At 25.7% G+C, this 19,642-nt stretch overlaps 4 protein-coding genes and 1 long non-coding RNA gene across 5 annotated transcripts; all 5 read left to right on the forward strand.

Annotated features, from left to right (window-relative positions):
- Positions 1-1,735: 1,735 nt before the first annotated feature.
- On the forward strand, positions 1,736-5,283 carry LOC147658277 (uncharacterized). Its single transcript, XM_086903224.1, has 9 exons — positions 1,736-2,360; positions 2,619-2,738; positions 2,813-2,930; positions 3,267-3,525; positions 3,591-3,701; positions 3,793-3,883; positions 4,663-4,808; positions 4,928-5,060; positions 5,141-5,283. Exons 1-9 carry the CDS (start codon positions 2,220-2,222, stop codon positions 5,189-5,191), a joined length of 1,170 nt encoding a protein of 389 aa, XP_086759350.1. The 5' UTR covers positions 1,736-2,219; the 3' UTR covers positions 5,192-5,283.
- A 144-nt stretch (positions 5,284-5,427) lies between these two features.
- Positions 5,428-8,626, forward strand: LOC105737277 (uncharacterized). Its single transcript, XM_086903221.1, has 8 exons — positions 5,428-6,014; positions 6,273-6,392; positions 6,461-6,593; positions 6,677-6,682; positions 6,959-7,175; positions 7,241-7,351; positions 7,443-7,533; positions 8,357-8,626. Exons 1-8 carry the CDS (start codon positions 5,874-5,876, stop codon positions 8,504-8,506), a joined length of 969 nt encoding a protein of 322 aa, XP_086759347.1. The 5' UTR covers positions 5,428-5,873; the 3' UTR covers positions 8,507-8,626.
- Positions 8,627-9,374: 748 nt separating this feature from the next.
- LOC147658278 (uncharacterized) lies at positions 9,375-13,195 on the forward strand. Its single transcript, XM_086903223.1, has 9 exons — positions 9,375-9,720; positions 9,992-10,111; positions 10,180-10,297; positions 10,624-10,882; positions 10,962-11,072; positions 11,164-11,254; positions 12,045-12,190; positions 12,312-12,444; positions 12,542-13,195. The coding sequence occupies exons 1-9, from the start codon at positions 9,580-9,582 to the stop codon at positions 12,590-12,592; spliced, it is 1,170 nt and encodes a 389-aa protein (XP_086759349.1). The 5' UTR covers positions 9,375-9,579; the 3' UTR covers positions 12,593-13,195.
- Positions 13,196-13,277: 82 nt separating this feature from the next.
- On the forward strand, positions 13,278-16,540 carry LOC116415484 (uncharacterized). Its single transcript, XM_031920306.2, has 9 exons — positions 13,278-13,418; positions 13,690-13,809; positions 13,882-13,999; positions 14,334-14,592; positions 14,658-14,768; positions 14,862-14,952; positions 15,738-15,883; positions 16,009-16,141; positions 16,218-16,540. The coding sequence occupies exons 1-9, from the start codon at positions 13,278-13,280 to the stop codon at positions 16,266-16,268; spliced, it is 1,170 nt and encodes a 389-aa protein (XP_031776166.2). The 3' UTR covers positions 16,269-16,540.
- An 818-nt stretch (positions 16,541-17,358) lies between these two features.
- Positions 17,359-18,768, forward strand: LOC100869966 (uncharacterized). Its single transcript, XR_015290714.1, has 3 exons — positions 17,359-17,472; positions 17,549-17,666; positions 18,288-18,768. It is a non-coding gene; the product is annotated as an uncharacterized LOC100869966 (long non-coding RNA).
- Positions 18,769-19,642: the final 874 nt, after the last annotated feature.

Consider the following 19,642-nt stretch of genomic DNA (forward strand, 5'->3'; position numbering starts at 1 on the left):
TGAACTTGTGCTCGGCAGTTAATGCGTAAATATTGTGTGAGTACGTATGCATATATGCGCGCGCGTGTGTGTGTGTGTCGGTTTGGCATTACGATTCACAATGAAACGAGTAGAGGGAATCACTATCACTTTCATACTTCGGGGGGGGATAATGAAGGAGCTTTCGCGAGGAAAAGTGTTATTTTTAAGAGATGAAATTATGATGAGGGTAGAGTTTGAGGTGGTGATTGAGGACTTGCCGTGCAAGTCATGGCAACATCTTGGCCAAATGTAAGAATTTTGTTATGTTTTCTTCTTCTTCTTCTTCTTCTTATATATGAGGGTGATATAGAAATTAAATAAGGAAGAATAATTTATATTATTATATTATTCGCGATTTGATTTTTCGAAATTTTAAAAGAATCGTTTACAAATTGAAATGTATTATTCCGTATACGTCTTATTACGTCTTCGCTCGATATTTGGATTGTAATTTCAACTTTCGTCAATTACACGTTTCAGTTTTCTACGATCCTCCAAATCATAAATCGTTCCGATCGAATAATGGAAAACAAAATTATAAAAGTATATATATAAAGAAATCGATTAATTCTAGCCTCCACCACAACGAATGCTGCGTACGTAAATCAGGATACCCGTGAAATATCTGTAATTTTGATTCCTCGCGAATGTCGCGTGTAAAAAAAAAAAAAAAAAAAAAACGGAAACACCGTCGTTGCAGGAACGGTCGTCGGTGGAGACAACAATCGAGCGGTCGTTAAGAAGAAAAATTACATCCTCGAGCCGTGTAAAATACAAAGGATCAGCCTCTCGATTGAACCCCTCGAGGGTCTTTTTGAAAGGAGTGTCATGGCACCAAGTATCGATATAGATACGCCTACTCGCGTCGAGTTTAAGGCTCGATGATTCGTGTTCCTGCCATCGTCGTTCGTATCTTTCGAGATCGGTGGTGTATAAAACGAAACGACGTTTTTTCCCACGTAGCATAATGAGTGTAAAATATTGGATTGATCGGGGAATAATGGACGCCGATTTCGTGGACGCAAAAGTGCGTTTATATACCCGTGTTTTTATTCTTTATAATAATAGTGGCACTGTGCAATTTTTCATTATATCCGTTTTCGAGATTTGACTCCAATTCGAACAATTACCAAGAATTTTTCTTTCCGCGAATATTCCTTGTGCACGAAGAGATACTTTTTTTTTTTGTAATTAATATTCTTGCAAAATATTTAACAATTAGATTAGAAACAATTTCTTCTTTAAATTTGAAAATGATTACGTTTTCTAAAAATATCTCTATATTTGTATGTTTCATAAATTATGTTGGAAGTTTATAAGATCAAAAGGAAAATGAGGTTCTCCTTCTTATTTTTTTCTTGTCTCTGTTTTTATTAAAAAACGATAAATACCTGAATTTCTTCCATCTCGATGCAATTGATGATCCCAGTTGTATATTATTTATCCGCTTCGTGCTTATTTGTTCAAGCAAAAGTTGCATGAATATCTCTTCTCGAATTATCTTGTATCGATTTCCTTGTTATTCGTCACAAATTTATCTCGGTAATAATAAAATTAAATTAATCATCGTTTACAGTTTATACTGAAGATCGATATTATGATATCCATTTCCTCAATTTCTAATAAATTATATTTTTCAAAATATTTCGTTCACGCTCCATGTTGCATTATTCTCCTAAAAACAAAATTGCTCGTTCAAGATAATTTCTAAAAACAACAATTTAAAATGATAATGTATTATAGCACGGATACAAAGTTCGACATAATTAATATTGCTAAATTAATGCAATTACTTTCTATCACGTTTCGTCAACAAAATGACAACAGAAAGAATATAAATACAGCAAAAAGTTATGTCGGGAAATAATCAGAAGATACTACTCATCGTCATAAACTTTGACAGAAAAAAGAATGACAAAAAAAAGAAGATACAAAGAAAATAAACTCAAGGATTTCATTTCGATAAAATTTTTCAAAATCAATGTTTATTATGAAGAAGCCTTTTTGCAAAGGGTGCGAATAAAGTCAATCCATTGCAATTTATCGTAATTATTGGACATTACATAGTCTGTTACTATAGACAAGCCATATTGTGAAAGTGCAAGACAGAAAAATAATCGCGTAAATAATATATTAGCCCGAGATGTAGAAAAATTACTTTTCGAATTCTACACTGCAGTCGATATCTAACCGGGAAGATGGATGTTTTCGACAAACAATATCGCATCTATCGTATGGTGTTGAAAATTATAGGACTATGGCCATACGACAACTCAATCTATGTATGGATTCAGAGAATATGTTTATTATTGTATTTTCTTAGCGGTGTAATATTTCAGGTAATGAAAATTTTATTATTCTTTATCGATAGTAACAATTTATATGTTATTTTAACATGCTAATCCAAAAATTATTAATTACATTAATAGATAAATTTAAAATATTTTTTTCTCTATAAAAATATTATTTGAAAATGATTTTATTTAAATAATCAAAATTAACAAGTATATTAAAAAAATTAATTTCTTGAATAATTAAAGATTAAAAAAATATTTTCTTCTTTCATGTTTAATCGTAATTTAAATATAATCTTTTAGATTATCGTGCTTCTAAAATCTGAAATTACATTACGAAATTATATTCTTACGTTGTCTGAGACTTTTCCTCTACTGCTATTTTTTTTACGATATATTTACTATATTACAATTATTCCATACGTAAGTGAAATTCAAAAAATAAAATTATTTCAATCACCGAACGTTTATACATATGTATATGTTTTTTTGTACAGGTTGAATTTTTGTTCAATAACATCCGTACAGAAGAACATTCGTTACAAGATATGACAGAAATACAAATACAAACGAAATATCTTGATATTTCTAATCATATCATCTACTTTTTTTGTTGTAAGAAATTATTTTATGCATATTAATTCGTAAAATTTATTTAACAATAAACAACATTTATTGTCATTGTGATTACTTATATTATATATCTATAATTATCTGTAATTATATATCTATTGAAAAAAAATTATATTACATAGAAATATCGGGAAATATTCTACAATATTTTCACAATTTTCAATATATTAATTAATTTTTATAATTATTTTCTCACTTTTTATTATAACTTTTTCTGAAAATGTTATTATATTCTTTTATCAAAATGAAAATAATTTTAAAAATACAAGATTATTTATATATGATTTTGAAATATTAAATAACTCTCTCAAATTCTAGGCGTGACTTTCGCTTTTATTGCAGCGAGCATCGTATTCCTACTGAATCCGATAATATTGGATTTCTTAATGCCTTTAAACGAATCTCGCGCTCATTTCAATGTCTCGTTTCTTTTCGACGATCAAAGCATGTATATTAAAATTTTTTTAATCTTAAATTGCACGTTAAATGTGTCATTCGGATTATTATGTATAATGGCTACAGAATTGTGCACTAATATTTTTAGTTATTATATATGCAGACAATTTCATATCGCCAGGTAAGTTACTTCATTATGTTGCATTTATTTTTATCTGATATGTCAATATCTCGAATATTTTTTAGTTATCGAATACGAAAAATCATTGAGGATCTCAGTATGCCTCTGTCCAAGCAAATAGACTTGAAACTTATAGACATACATCGAGTAGTGGACATTCATAACGACGTAATCAAGTTCGTAAATTAAAATATTATGAAAAATAGTAATAATAATAAATTTTTAAATATTAATTTTTCACGTATTTTATATTGTCATACTTGGAAGGCATATTAAATTAGCCACAAATAATGCAGCGACACAATATCTGCTGGCAATTATTGTCTGCATATTGTCATTCTCTATAAATATTTATCGCGTAAGTAATTTTTAATCTATTGCAATTTATCAATTTTATTTCAACTAAAAAATTTCTAAGATCATAGATTTAGAAACTTTAATATATCACTGATGTTTAGATTGTTGTAGGTGAAATTTACTTTAAAACTCGTATAAATCCTATTAAAATTAAAAAAAATTGAAAGCTGTCATCTCGAAGATAACTATTCTTGATCCATAGATGAAAGATCATTAGAACCGCGGAAACTTGTACTTTAAAATGTTTCTTAATACATGTGATATAAGATTCAATTTGCGAAATTATCATCGCTTAAAAGAAACAGTAATTTTTTATTGATTCTTATTTATCTCGTTGCTTCTTATTTCGACTTCTTGCTCGCATATGGTCCCACTGACTTACGCGATACTTCAGAGAAATGATAGACACGATTTTTAGAAAAAAATGTCATTATATGATCACAAGTAGATTCAAAATTTTTGCGCTATATTAAGTATTATGGAAGGAAACGGATAGAAATATCAAATAGGAAATTCAGTGATATAATTTTCTTTTTGAGTAAATTTTGATAATAAAATTGTATTAAATAAATAAATTAATTTTTTAATTTTTTTCTTGCCTTTTACAAAAGTTAAAGTATGTAACAACAAGCTATCATTTTAATATAAAGAATATAAGAATATCATTTAACATGATATAGCACACCTTTTGTATATCAATTGTAAAACAATTTTCGATGTTCTTTAGATCACTTATTACTGAAAATATAGAACTAAATATATTATTTGGTTATTTAATAGCTATATAATGCAATAACAACTATGGACGATCGAATCGAAATCTTCGGTTCTGCTTTTATAGTTATGTACCACTTAATGATCGCATTTTACAATAATCATTATGGACAATTAATTATTGATAGTAGTCTTGACATATATAACGAATTGTAAGTTCGAATAATTACTATATCTTTACATCTATATTGTTTAGATAATTCATATTTTATCTGTTATATTAAATATATACCGCTTATTGGAATATATTAAATAATGGAATAATATGCAGATATGCTTCTACGTGGTATCGCATTCCGTTAAAAGCGCAAAAACTATTATTGTTTATGTTTTTGAGGAGCTCAATGGGTTGTGAATTAGGTCTTTCTGGTTTATTCACTCCATCTTATGCAGGTTTTACGTCGGTAATTTCTTTTTTTTTTTTTTTTTTTGTTATACAGCATCATTTTGAACTTCAATACTTTTAACTATTGTGATATTACAGATGATGAGTTCCTCCTTCTCCTATTGTGCCGTTATATACTCAATTCAATAAATATTCTCGTATAATACTGGCATATTTACTTCAATATAAGTTTTGTAATCATATGATATTGTTATTATACACATGGATTTGAATAATGGAATTTGTTGAATATAAACACAAACAATTGGAATAATAAAATTTTCAACAAAGTTATGTTTTATTTCATAAATCTACTGATCGTTTTTCAGTTAGTGAAATCAAAATAGAGAACTTATTATTGTAAAAATATCTGTAGATAAATTTTTACGATACTATTAATTGAAACTATTTATGCTATAACGTTTTGTCTCACTATATTTCACGTAAAACTGTCTCACTTTTTTTATTCTATTTTAATTCTATTATAATTCTTTTAAAATTCTAACATTTTAGCATAGAAAGAATAGCATCGTAAGCAACTAAGGATTGTAAGATTACTGACAAAGCTTCGTTTCTTTCAAATCAAAAAAATAAGAAAAAAGAAAAGAAAAAAAAATGAATGAAAATATATCTGTTATGGAGAATTAGTAATAAATGCGAAAATCGATTGCAATTTATCGTAATTATTGGACATTATATAGTCTGTTACTATAGACAAGCCATACTGTGAAAATGCAAGACAGAAAAATAATCGCGTAAATAATATATTAGCCCGAGATGTAGAAAAATTATTTTTCGAATTCTACACTGCAGTCTATATCTAACTGGGAAGATGGATGTTTTCGACAAACAATATCGCATCTATCGTATGGTGTTGAAAATTATAGGACTATGGCCATACGACAACTCAATCTATGTATGGATTCAGAGAATATGTTTATTATTGTATTTTCTTAGCGGTGTAATATTTCAGGTAATGAAAATTTTATTATTCTTTATCGATAGTAATAATTTGCATGTTATTTTAACATGCTAATCCAAAAATTATTAATTACATTAATAGATAAATTTAAAATATTTTTTTCTCTATAAAAATATTATTTGAAAATGATTTTATTTAAATAATCAAAATTAACAAGTATATTAAAAAAATTATTTTCTTTAATATTTAAAGATTAAAAAAATATTTTTTTCTTTCATGTTTAATCGTAATTTAAATATAATCTTTTAGATTACGGTGCTGCTAAAATCTGAAATTACATTACGAAATTATATCATTACGTTGTCTCCGACTTTTCCTTTACTGCTATTTTTTTTACGATACATTTACTATATTACAATTTTTCCATACGTAAGTAAAATTCAAAAATTATTTCAAACACCGAATCTTTATACATACGTATATGTTTTTTTGTACAGGTTGAATTTTTATTCCATCACATACGTATAGAAGAACATTCGTTACAAGATACGATAGAAATACAAATACAAACGAAATATCTCGATATTTCTAGTCATATCATCTACTTTTTTGGCTGTAAGAAATCATATTGTGCATATTAATTCGTAAAATTTATTTAACAATAAATAACTTTTTTCATTGTCATTGTGATTACTTATATTATATATCTATAGTTATCTGTAATTATATATCCATTAAAAAAAAAATTATATTACATAGCAATATTGGGAAATATTCTACAATATTTTTACAATTTTCAGTATATTAATTAATTTTTATAATTACTTTCTTACCTTTTATTATAACTTTTTCTAAAAATTATTACATTCTTTACTCAAAATGAAAGTAATTTGAAAAATTCAAGATTATTTATATATGACTTTGAAATATTAAATAACTCTTTCAAATTCTAGGCGTGACATTCGCTTTTATTGCATCGAGCATCATATTCCTAGTGAATCCGATAATATTGGATTTCATAATACCTTTAAACGAATCTCGCGCTCATTTCAATGTCTCCTTTCTTTTCAACGATCAAAGCATGTATATTAAAATTTTTTTAATCTTAAATTTCATATTAAATGTATCATTGGGATTATTATGTATAATGAGTACAGAATTGTTCACTAATATTTTTAGTTATTATATATGCAGACAATTTCATATCGCCAGGTAAGTTACTTCATTATGTTGCATATATTTTTATCTTATATGCCAATATCTCGAATATTTTTTAGTTATCGAATACGAAAAATCATTGAGGATCTCAGTATGCCTCTGTCCAAGCAAATAGACTTGAAACTTCTAGACATACATCGAGTTGTGGACATTCATAACGACGTAATCAAGTTCGTAAATTAAAATATTATGAAAAATAGTAATAATAATAAATTTTTAAATAATATTAATTTTTCACGTATTTTATATTATACTTGGAAGGCATATTAATTTAGCCACAAGTAATGCAGCGACACAATATCTGCTGGCAATTATTGTCTGCATAGTGTCATTTTCTGTAAATCTTTATCGCGTAAGTAATTTTTAATGTATTGCAATTTATCAATTTTATTTCCACTAAAAAATTTCTGAAATCTTAGATTTAGAATCTCTGATATATCATTGATGTTTAGATTGTTGTAGGTGGAATTTACTTTAAAACTCGAATAAATTCTATTAAAATTAAAAAAAATTTAAATAGCTATAATCTCGAATATAATTATTTTCGATCCATAGATGAAAAATCATTAGAACCGCGGAATCTTGTACTTTAAAATGCTTGTTAATACATGTGATATAAGATTCAATTTGCGAAATTATCATCGCTTAAAGGAAACAGTAATTTTTTATTGATTATTATTTATCTCGTTGCTTTTTGCTATTCCTATTTGGACTTTTCGCTCGCATATGGTCCCACTGACCTGTGCGATACTCCAGACATATGATACACGCGATTTCTAGAAAAAACTGTAGTATAAAATGATCACAAGCAGATTCATAATTTTTGCACTATATTAAGTACTATGGAAAGAACTTGTCTGAAACGGATAGAAATATTAAATAAGGACTTCAGTAGTATAATTTTCTATATTTTCTAAGTAAATTTTGATAATAAAATTGTAGTAAATAAATAAATTAATTTTTTAATTTTTTTCTTGCCTTTTACAAAAGTTAAAGTATGCAACAAACTATCATTTTAATATAAAAAATATAAGAACATCATTTAGCCTAATATAGCACATATCAATTGTATATCAACCTTGTACTTTTGTATATCAACTGTAAAATAATTGCGACGTTATTCAGATTACTTATACTGAAAATGTAGAACTAAATATATTATTTGATTGTTTCAGCTATATAGTGCAATAACAACTATGAACGATCGAATCGAAATCTTCGGTTCTGCTTTTATAGTTCTTTATCATTTAATGATCGCATTGTATAATAATCATTATGGGCAATTAATTATTGACAGTAGTCTTGGCATATTTAACGAATTGTAAGTTCGAAAAATTATTATATTTTTACATCTATATTGTTTGGTTCGTATTTTATCAGTTTGTTATATTAAATATATAACGATATTATTGGAATGTATTAAATAATAGAATAATATGCAGATACGCTTCTACATGGTATCGCATTCCTTTAAAAGCGCAAAAACTATTATTGTTTATGATTTTGAGGAGCTCAGTGGGTTGTGAATTAGGTCTTTCTGGTTTATTCACTCCATCTTATGCAGGTTTTACGTCGGTAATTTCTTTTTTTTTTTTTTGTTATACAGCATCATTTTGAACTTCAATACTTTTAACTATTGTGATATTACAGATGATGAGTTCCTCCTTCTCCTATTGTGCCGTTATATACTCGATTCAATAAATAATCTGGAATATTACTGGTATTTTACTTCGATATAAGTTTTGTAATCATATGATATTGTTATTATATCTGTGGTCTTGAATAATGTAATTTGTTGAATATAAACACAAACAATTGGAATAATAAAATTTACAAAAAAGTTATGTTTTATTTCATAAATCTACTGATCGTTTTTCAGTTAGTGAAATCAAAATAGAGAACTTATTATTGTAAAAATATGTGTAGATAAATTTTTACGATACTATTAATGGAAACTATTTATGCTATAACATTGTGTCTCACTCTATTTCACGTAAAACTGTTTCACTTTTTTTATTCTACTTTAATTCTATTATAATTCTCTTAAAATTCTAACATTTTAGCACTATAGAAGGAATAGCGTCGTGAGCAAGTAAGAATTGTAAGATTACTGACAAAGCATCTTTTTTTTCCTTTCAAATCGAAAGATAGAAAAATGCGAAAAAAAAAAAAAGGAAATATATGAATGAAAATATGTCTGTTATGGAGAATTAGTAATAAGTGCGAAAATCGATTGCAATTTATCGTAATTATTGGACATTATATAGTCTGTTACTATAGACAAGCCATATTGTGAAAATACAAGACAGGAAAATAATCGCGTAAATAATATATTAGCCCGAGATGTAGAAAAATTATTTTTCGAATTCTACACTGCAGTCTATATCTAACTGGGAAGATGGATGTTTTCGACAAACAATATCGCATCTATCGTATGGTGTTGAAAATTATAGGACTATGGCCATACGACAACTCAATCTATGTATGGATTCAGAGAATATGTTTATTATTGTATTTTCTTAGCAGTGTAATATTTCAGGTAATGAAAATTTTATTATTCTTTATCGATAGTAATAATTTATATGTTATTTTAACATGCTGATCCAAAAATTATTAATTACATTAATATCAGAATATTATATTTTAATTTAAAATATTTTTTTTTCTATAAAAATATTATTTGAAAATGATTTTATTTAAATAATCAAAATTAACAAGTATATTAAAAAAATTATTTTCTTTAATATTTAAAGATTAAAAAAATATTTTTTTCTTTCATGTATAATCGTAATTTAAATATAATCTTTTAGATTACGATGCTGCTAAAATCTGAAATTACATTACGAAATTATATTCTTACGTTGTCTGAGACTTTTCCTTTACTGCTATTTTTTTTACGATATATTTACTATATTACAAATTTTCCACATGTAAGTAAAATTCAGAAATTATTTCAAACACTGAATCTTTATACATATGTATATGTTTTTTTGTACAGGTTGAATTTTTATTCAATCACATACGTACAGAAGAACATTCGTTACAAGATACGACAGAAATACAAATACAAACGAAATATCTTGATATTTCTAGTCATATCATCTACTTTTTTGGCTGTAAGAAATCATATTGTGCATATTAATTCGTAAAATTTAGTTAACAATAAATAACTTTTATTGTCATTGTGATATTATTTATATTATATATCTATAGTTATCTGTAATTATATATCCATTAAAAAAAAAATTATATTACATAGCAATATTGGGAAATATTCTACAATTTTCAGTATATTAATTAATTTTTATAATTACTTTCTCACCTTTTATTATAACTTTTTCTAAAAATTATTATATTCTTTACTCAAAATGAAAGTAATTTGAAAAATTCAAGATTATTTATATATGACTTTGAAATATTAAATAACTCTTTCAAATTCTAGGCGTGACTTTCGCTTTTATTGCAGCGAGCATCATATTCCTAGTGAATCCGATAATATTGGATTCCATAATGCCTTTAAACGAATCTCGCGTTCATTTCAATGTCTCCTTTCTTTTCGACGATCAAAGCGTGTATATTAAAATTTTTTTAATCTTAAACTGCATGTTAAATGTATCATTGGGATTATTATGTATAATGGGTACAGAATTGCTCACTAATATTTTTAGTTATTATATATGCAGACAATTTCATATCGCCAGGTAAGTTACTTCATTATATTGCACATATTTTTATCTTATATGCCAATATAAGATAATCGAAATCTCGAATATTTTTTAGTTATCGAATACGAAAAATCATTGAGGATCTCAGTATGCCTCTATCCAAGCAAATAGAATTGAAACTTATAGACATACATCGAGTTGTGGACATTCATAACGACGCAATCAAGTTCGTAAATTAAAATATTATGAAAAGTAGTAATAATAATAAATTTTTAAAAAATATTAATTTTTCACGTATTTTATATTATACTTGGAAGGCATATTAATTTAGCCACAAGTAATGCAGCGACACAATATCTGCTGGCAATTGTTGTCTGCATATTGTCATTCTCTGTAAATCTTTATCGCGTAAGTAATTTTTAATGTATTGCAATTTATCAATTTTATTTCCACTAAAAAATTTCTGAAATCTTAGATTTAGAATCTCTGATATATCATTGATGTTTAGATTGTTGTAGGTGGAATTTACTTTAAAATTCGAATAAATTCTATTAAAATTAAAAAAAATTTAAATAGCTATAATCTCGAAGATAATTATTCTTGATCCATAGATGAAAAATCATTAGAACCGCGGAAACTTGTACTTTAAAATGCTTCTTAATACATCTGATATAACATTCAATTTGCGATGTTGTCATAGATTAAAGAAAAGAGTAATTTTTTCTTAATTATTATTTATCTTGTCTTCTTATTTGGACTACTCGCTAGCATATGGTCTCACAGACCTATGCGATACTCCAGACATATGATACACGCGATTTCTAGAAAAAACTGTATAAAATGATCACAAGCAGATTCATAATTTTTGCACTCTATTAAGTACTATGGAAAGAACTTGTCTGAAACGGATAGAAATATTAAATAAGGATTTCAGTAGTATAATTTTCTATATTTTCTAAGTAAATTTTGATAATAAAATTGTGGTAAATAAATAAATTAATTTTTTAATTTTTTTCTTGCCTTTTACAAAAGTTAAAGTATGTAACAACAAGCTATCGTTTTAATATAAAGAATATAAGAACATCATTTAGTATGATAGATTATACCTTTTGTATATCAACTGTAAAATAATTGCGATGTTCTTGAGATTACTTATTACTGAAAATATAGAATTAAATATATTATTTGATTGTTTTAGCTATATAATGCAGTAACAACTGTGGACGATCGAATCGAAATCTTCGGTTCTGCTTTTATAGTTCTTTATCATTTAATGATCGCATTGTATAATAATCATTATGGGCAATTAATTATTGACAGTAGTCTTGGCATATTTAACGAATTGTAAGTTCGAAAAATTATTATATTTTTACATCTATATTGTTTGGTTCGTATTTTATCAGTTTGTTATATTAAATATATAACGATATTATTGGAATGTATTAAATAATAGAATAATGTGCAGATATGCTTCTACGTGGTATCGCATTCCTTTAAAAGCGCAAAAACTATTATTGTTTATGATTTTGAGGAGCTCAGTGGGTTGTGAATTAGGTCTTTCTGGTTTATTCACTCCATCTTATGCAGGTTTTACGTCGGTAATTTTTCTTTTTTTTTTTTTTTTGTTATATAGTATCATTTTGTTATATAATATCATTTTGAATTTCAATACTTTTAACTATTGTAACATTGCAGATGATGAGTTCATCCTTCTCCTATTGTGCCGTTATATACTCGATTCAATAAATATTCTTGAATATTACTGGTATTTTATTTCGATATAAGTTTTGTAATCATATGATATTGTTATTATATCTGTGGTCTTGAATAATGTAATTTGTTGAATATAAACACAAACAATTGGAATAATAAAATTTTCAAAAAAGTTATGTTTTATTTCATAAATCTACTGATCGTTTTTCAGTTAGTGAAATCAAAATAGAGAACTTATTATTGTAAAAATATGTGTAGATAAATTTTTACGATATTATTAATGGAAACTATTTATGCTATAACGTTGTGTCTTACTCTATTTCACGTAAAACTGTTTCACTTTTTTTATTCTACTTTAATTCCATTATAATTCTAATATTTTAGCACTATAGAAGGAATAGCGTCGTGAGCAAGTAAGAATTGTAAGATTACTGACAAAGCTTCGTTTCTTTCCTTTCAAATTGAAAGATAGAAAAATGCGAAAAAGAAAAAAGGAAATATATGAATGAAAATATGTCTGTTATGGAGAATTAGTAATAAGTGCGAAAATCGATTGCAATTTATCGTAATTATTGGACATTATATAGTCTGTTACTATAGACAAGCCATATTGTGAAAATACAAGACAGAAAAATAATCGCGTAAATAATATATTAGCCGGAGATGTAGAAAAATTATTTTTCGAATTCTACACTGCAGTCGATATCTAACCGGGAAGATGGATGTTTTCGACAAACAATATCGTATCTATCGTATCGTATCGAAAATTGTAGGACTATGGCCTTACGACAACTCAATCTATGTATGGATTCAGAGAATATGTTTATTATTGTATTTTCTTAGCGGTGTAATATTTCAGGTAATGAAAATTTTATTATTCTTTATCGATAGTAATAATTTATATGTTATTTTAACATGCTGATCCAAAAATTATTAATTACATTAATATCAGAATATTATATTTGAATTTAAAATATTTTTTTCTCTATAAGATTATTATTTGAAAATGATTTTATTTAAATAATCAAAATTAACAAGTATATTAAAAAAATTATTTTCTTGAATAATTAAAGATTAAAAAAATATTTTCTTCTTTCATGTTTTATCGTAATTTTAATATAATCTTTTAGATTATCGTGCTTCTAAAATCTGAAATTACATTACGAAATTATATTCTTACGTTGTCTGAGACTTTTCCTCTACTGCTATTTTTTTTACGATATATTTACTATATTACAATGTTTCCATGCGTAAGTGAAATTCAAAAAATAAAATTATTTCAATTACCGAACCTTTATACATATGTATGTTTTTTTGTACAGGTTGAATTTTTGTTCAATCACATACGTACAGAAGAACATTCGTTACAAGATAAGACAGAAATACAAATACAAACGAAATATCTTGATATTTCTAGTCATATCATCTACTTTTTTGGCTGTAAGAAATCATATTATGCATATAAATTCGTAAAATTTATTTAACAATAAACAATTTTTATTGTCATTGTAATTACTTATATTATATATCTATAATTATCTGTAATTATATATCTATTGAAAAAAAATTATATTACATAGAAATATTGGGAAATATTCTACAATATTTTCACAATTTTCAGTATATTAATTAATTTTTATAATTACTTTCTCACCTTTTATTATAACTTTTTCTAAAAATTATTATATTCTTTACTCAAAATGAAAATAATTTGAAAAATTCAAGATTATTTATATATGATTTTGAAATATTAAATAACTCTTTCAAATTCTAGGCGTGACTTTCGCTTTTATTGCAGCGAGCATCATATTCCTAGTGAATCCGATAATATTGGATTTCATAATGCCTTTAAACGAATCTCGCGTTCATTTCAATGTCTCATTTCTTTTCGACGATCAAAACATGTATATTAAAATTTTTTTAATCTTAAACTGCATGTTAAATGTATCATTGGGATTATTATGTATAATGGGTACAGAATTGTTCACTAATATTTTTAGTTATTATATATGTAGACAATTTCATATCGCCAGGTAAGTTACTTCATTATGTTGCATATATTTTTATCTAATATGTCAATATCTCGAATATTTTTTAGTTATCGAATACGAAGAATTATTAAGGATCTTAGTATGCCTCTGTCCAAACAAATAGACTTGAAACTTGCAGATATACATCGAGTTGTGGACATTCATAACGACGCAATCAAGTTCGTAAATAAAATATTATGAAAAATAGTAACAATAATAAATTTTTAAATAATATTAATTTTTCATGTATTTTATATTGTCATACTTGGAAGGCATATTAATTTCACCACAAATAATGCAGCGACACAATATCTGCTGGCAATTGTTGTCTGCATATTGTCATTCTCTGTAAATCTTTATCGCGTAAGTAATTCTTAATGTACTGCAATTTATCAATTTTATTTCAACTAAAAAATTTCTGAAATCTTAGATTTAGGATCTCTGATATATCATTGATGTTTAGATTGCTGTAGGTGGAATTTACTTTAAAACTCGAATAAATTCTATTAAAATTAAAAAAAATTTAAATAGCTACAATCTCGAAGATAATTATTCTTGATCCATAGATGAGAGATCATTAGAACCGCGGAAACTTGTACTTTAAAATGCTTGTTAATACATCTGATATAACATTCAATGTGCGATGTTGTCGTAGCTTAAAGAAAAGAGTAATTTTTTCTAGATTATTATTTATCTTGTCTTCTTATTTGAACTTCTCGCTAGCATATGGTCCCACTGACCTATGCGATACTTCAGACAAATGATACACGCGATTTCTAGGAAAAACTTTATCATAGAATGATCACAAGCAGATTCATAACTTTTGCGCTATATTAAGTACTATGGAAGGAAGCGGATAGAAATATCAAATAGGGAATTCAATGATATAATTTTCTATATTTTTTAAGTAAATCTTGATAATAAAATTGTATTAAATAAATAAGTTAATTTTTTGATTTTTTTCTTGTCTTTTACAAAAGTTAAAGTATGTAACAACAAGCTATCATTTTAATATAAAGAATATAAGAACATCATTTAGCATGATATAACATACCTTTTGTATATCAACTGTAAAATAATTGCGATGTTCTTGAAATTACTTATTACTGAAAATGTAGAACTAAATATATTATTTGGTTATTTAATAGCTATATAATGCAATAACAACTATGGACGATCGAATCGAAATCTTCGGTTCTGCTTTTATAGTTCTTTATCACTTAATGATCGCATTTTACAATAATCATTATGGACAATTAATTATTGACAGTAGTTTTGGCATATTTAACGAATTGTAAGTTCGAATAATTACTATATCTTTACATCTATATTGTTTAGATAATTCATATTTTATCACTCTGTTTTATTAAATATATAACGATATTATTGGAATGTATTAAATAATAGAATAATATGCAGATATGCTTCTACGTGGTATCGCATTCCTTTAAAAGCGCAAAAACTATTATTGTTTATGATTTTGAGGAGCTCAGTGGGTTGTGAATTAGGTCTTTCTGGTTTATTCACTCCATCTTATGCAGGTTTTACGTCGGTAATTTCTCTCTTTTTTTTGTTATTATACAGTATCATTTTGAATTTCAATACTTTTAACTATTGTGACATTGCAGATGATGAGTTCGTCCTTCTCCTATTGTGCCGTTATATATTCAATTCAATAAATATTTTGGGATAATACTGACATTTTATTTATAATATAAATATTGCAATCATATGGTATTGTTGTTATATAGGTGGATTTGAATAATGGATATTTGTGAAATATAAGCACAATTTAAGTAATAAAATGTAAACGAAATAATGTTGTATTTCACAAATCTGTTAATCGTTTTCCAGTTATTGAAATATTTATTGTTGCAATAATATATGATAACAAATTTCTACAACACGATAAGTTTAAATTATTTGTATCATAATAATCTGTTGCACTATTTTTCACATGAAACTGTTTCACTTTTCTTATTTCTTTCTATTATAATTCTTTTAACATTTTAGCATTACAAAAGAAACATTGTCGTTAGTAATCGACGATTATAAAAATACTGACAGTGCTTTACCTTCAAATCAAAAAGTGGAAAAAATAAGAAAGAAGAAAAAGAAATATATGAATGAAAATCTTTTATGAAATAATGATCGCTTAGTATTGAGTGCGAAGAAAATCGATCAATTGTAATTTACTATAATTTTCACGTATACTCGTCTATAGTACAAGAAGAGAACACTATAGAATTTAAGATAGAGAAATAATAATGTGAATAATATATTGAATCGAGGTATAGACGAATGATTTTTCGAATTTTACGTGGCAGTTAATATCTAGCAAGAAGAATGAACGTGTTCGACAATCATTATCATACTTATCGTACTGTATTGAAAATTGTAGGATTGTGGCCATACGATAACTCGATCTACGTATGGATTCAAAGAATATGTTTATTAATATTTTTTCTTATCATTATACTATTTCAGGTAATAAAATTTTAATTTTTTATTTTTGTCAATAGTAGAAATCTGTAAATTATTTTTATTTTAGCATGCTAATCCTAAAATTATTAAATATATCAATATACGAAAATATTATGTAGATAAGTTTAAAATATTTTATGTTCCATAATGTTTAGACAACATTTTATTTAAATAACCAAAATCAATAATAAACACAAATATTTGATAAAAGAAATATTTTCTACTGTTGATGACTACATTAAGATGTTTAATCTTAATTTCACGAATATAATATTTTAGATTATCGTGCTTGTAAAATCTGAAATTTCGTTAAAAAATTTCATCGTTACGTTATCTATGACTTGTCCTGTATTGCTATATTTTTTACGATATCTTCATTTTATTACAATATTTTCATTTGTAAGTGAAATTCGAAAAATAAAATTATTTATATTATTGAACATTTATATAAATGTACGTTTCTGTTGTTGTACAGATAGAATTATTGTTCGATAAGTTACTTACAGAAGAACATCTGTTACAAGATTCGATAGAAATACAAATACAAACGAAATATCTCGATATTTCTAGTCACATTATCGACATTTTTTGCTGTAAGAAATCACTTTGTGTACACTAATTTGTTAAATTTAATTATCAATCAACAATTTTTATTGTCATCGTGACTATGAAAATCGTATATATATATATTATAATAAATAATATATAAAAATATTAAGAAATATTCTATATCATTTTACAATTTTTGATATATTAATTAATTTTTATTAGTACTTTCTCCGTTTTGATTAGAACTTTTTCTAAAAATGTTACAATTCTTTTATCAAAATAAAAATTATTTCAAAAATACGAAATTATTTATATATAATATTGAAATATTAAGTAATACTTGGAAATTTTAGGGATGAGTTTTTTTGATATTGCAGCAGTCATCATATTTTTACTGAATCCTGTAACATTGGATATAATTAAACGAATCTCGCACTCACTTCAATGTTTTATTCCTTTTTGATGATCAAAGCCCGTGTATTAAAATCTTTTTAATCTTAAATTTCATGTTAATTATGTTATTCGGATTATTGTCTTTAATAGGCACAGAATCGTTAACTAATATTTTTAGTTACTATATATGCAGAAAATTTTATATTGCCAGGTAAATTGCTTATTATGTTACATAAATTTCTATCCATATCTATATTTCAAATATTTTTTAGTTATCGAATACGAAAAATCATTGAGGATCTCGGTATACTTACTATGCCGAAACAGATAGATTTGAAACTTACAGATATACATCGAGTAGTGGACATTCACAATCAAGCTATCGAATTGGTAAATTAAAATATTAGAATAATTAATAATAATAATAATTTCTTAAATGATATTAATTTTTCACGTATCTTATATCGTTGTACTTGGAAGATTAACATGGGCACAAATGCCACAGCGACACAATATCTGACGGCAGTTATTATCTGCATACTCTCATTCTCTGTAAATCTATATCGCGTAAGTATTTTTTAATGTATTTATATGCTATTTATCTATCTTATTTCTTAAAAATTTATGAAATCTTAAGCGGAATTTATCTTGAAAGTCGAATAAATCCTATTAAAATTAAGAAAAATTTAAATTGCTCGAATTTCGAAAATAATTATTCTCAATCGGTGGGTGAAAAGTCATTGGAATCGCGAAATCTTCTCCTAAAAAATGCTTGTTACTGCATCCGATATGATTTCCAGTTTGCGAGCTTATCGTTTAAGGAAAAGAACAATTTTTTTATTGTTTACTGTGTACCTCGTGATTTCCTATTCGGATTTTTCGCTTACATTTGGTCTATCCTAAACAACAAAATATATGTAACAAATGTTGGGTAATTTCTAGAAAAAAAATATGTCATTGAATGGTCATAAGCATATTCATAATTTTGGCGCTATGTTAAGTGCTATTGAAATTTCTTATATTTTGGCAATAGGTTGAGATATTCATAGTATATAATTTTCTCTATTTTCTGAATGAATTTTAATGATTCCTTTAATAGATATAATTTTTAATTTCTTTAAACAAAAATTGAAGTATGCAACAATAATATACCATATCTTTTGTATATCAGCTGTGAAATAACTGCGACGTTCTCTAGATTACTCATTACTGAAAATGTAGAATTAAATATATTATTTGGTTATTTAATAGCTATATAATGCAATAACAACTATGGACGATCGAATCGAAATCTTCGGTTCTGCTTTTATAGTTGTGTACCATTTAATGGTCGCATTTTACAATAATCATTATGGACAATTAATTATTGACAGTAGTCTTGGCATATTTAACGAATTGTAAGTTCGAATAATTACTATATCTTTACATCTGTATTGTTTAGATAATTCATATTTTATCACTCTGTTATAATAAATATATAACGATATTATTGGAATGTATTAAATAATAGAATAATATGCAGACACTCTTCTACGTGGTATCGCATTCCTTTAAAAGCGCAAAAACTATTATTGTTTATGATAGTGAGAAGCTCAATGGGTTGTGAATTATGTCTTTCTGGTTTATT

This window comes from Apis florea, unplaced genomic scaffold (assembly GCF_048593485.1).
Source record: "Apis florea isolate Af1SG1 unplaced genomic scaffold, ASM4859348v1 contig_2291_pilon, whole genome shotgun sequence".
In the NCBI taxonomy this organism is placed as follows: domain Eukaryota; kingdom Metazoa; phylum Arthropoda; class Insecta; order Hymenoptera; family Apidae; genus Apis; species Apis florea.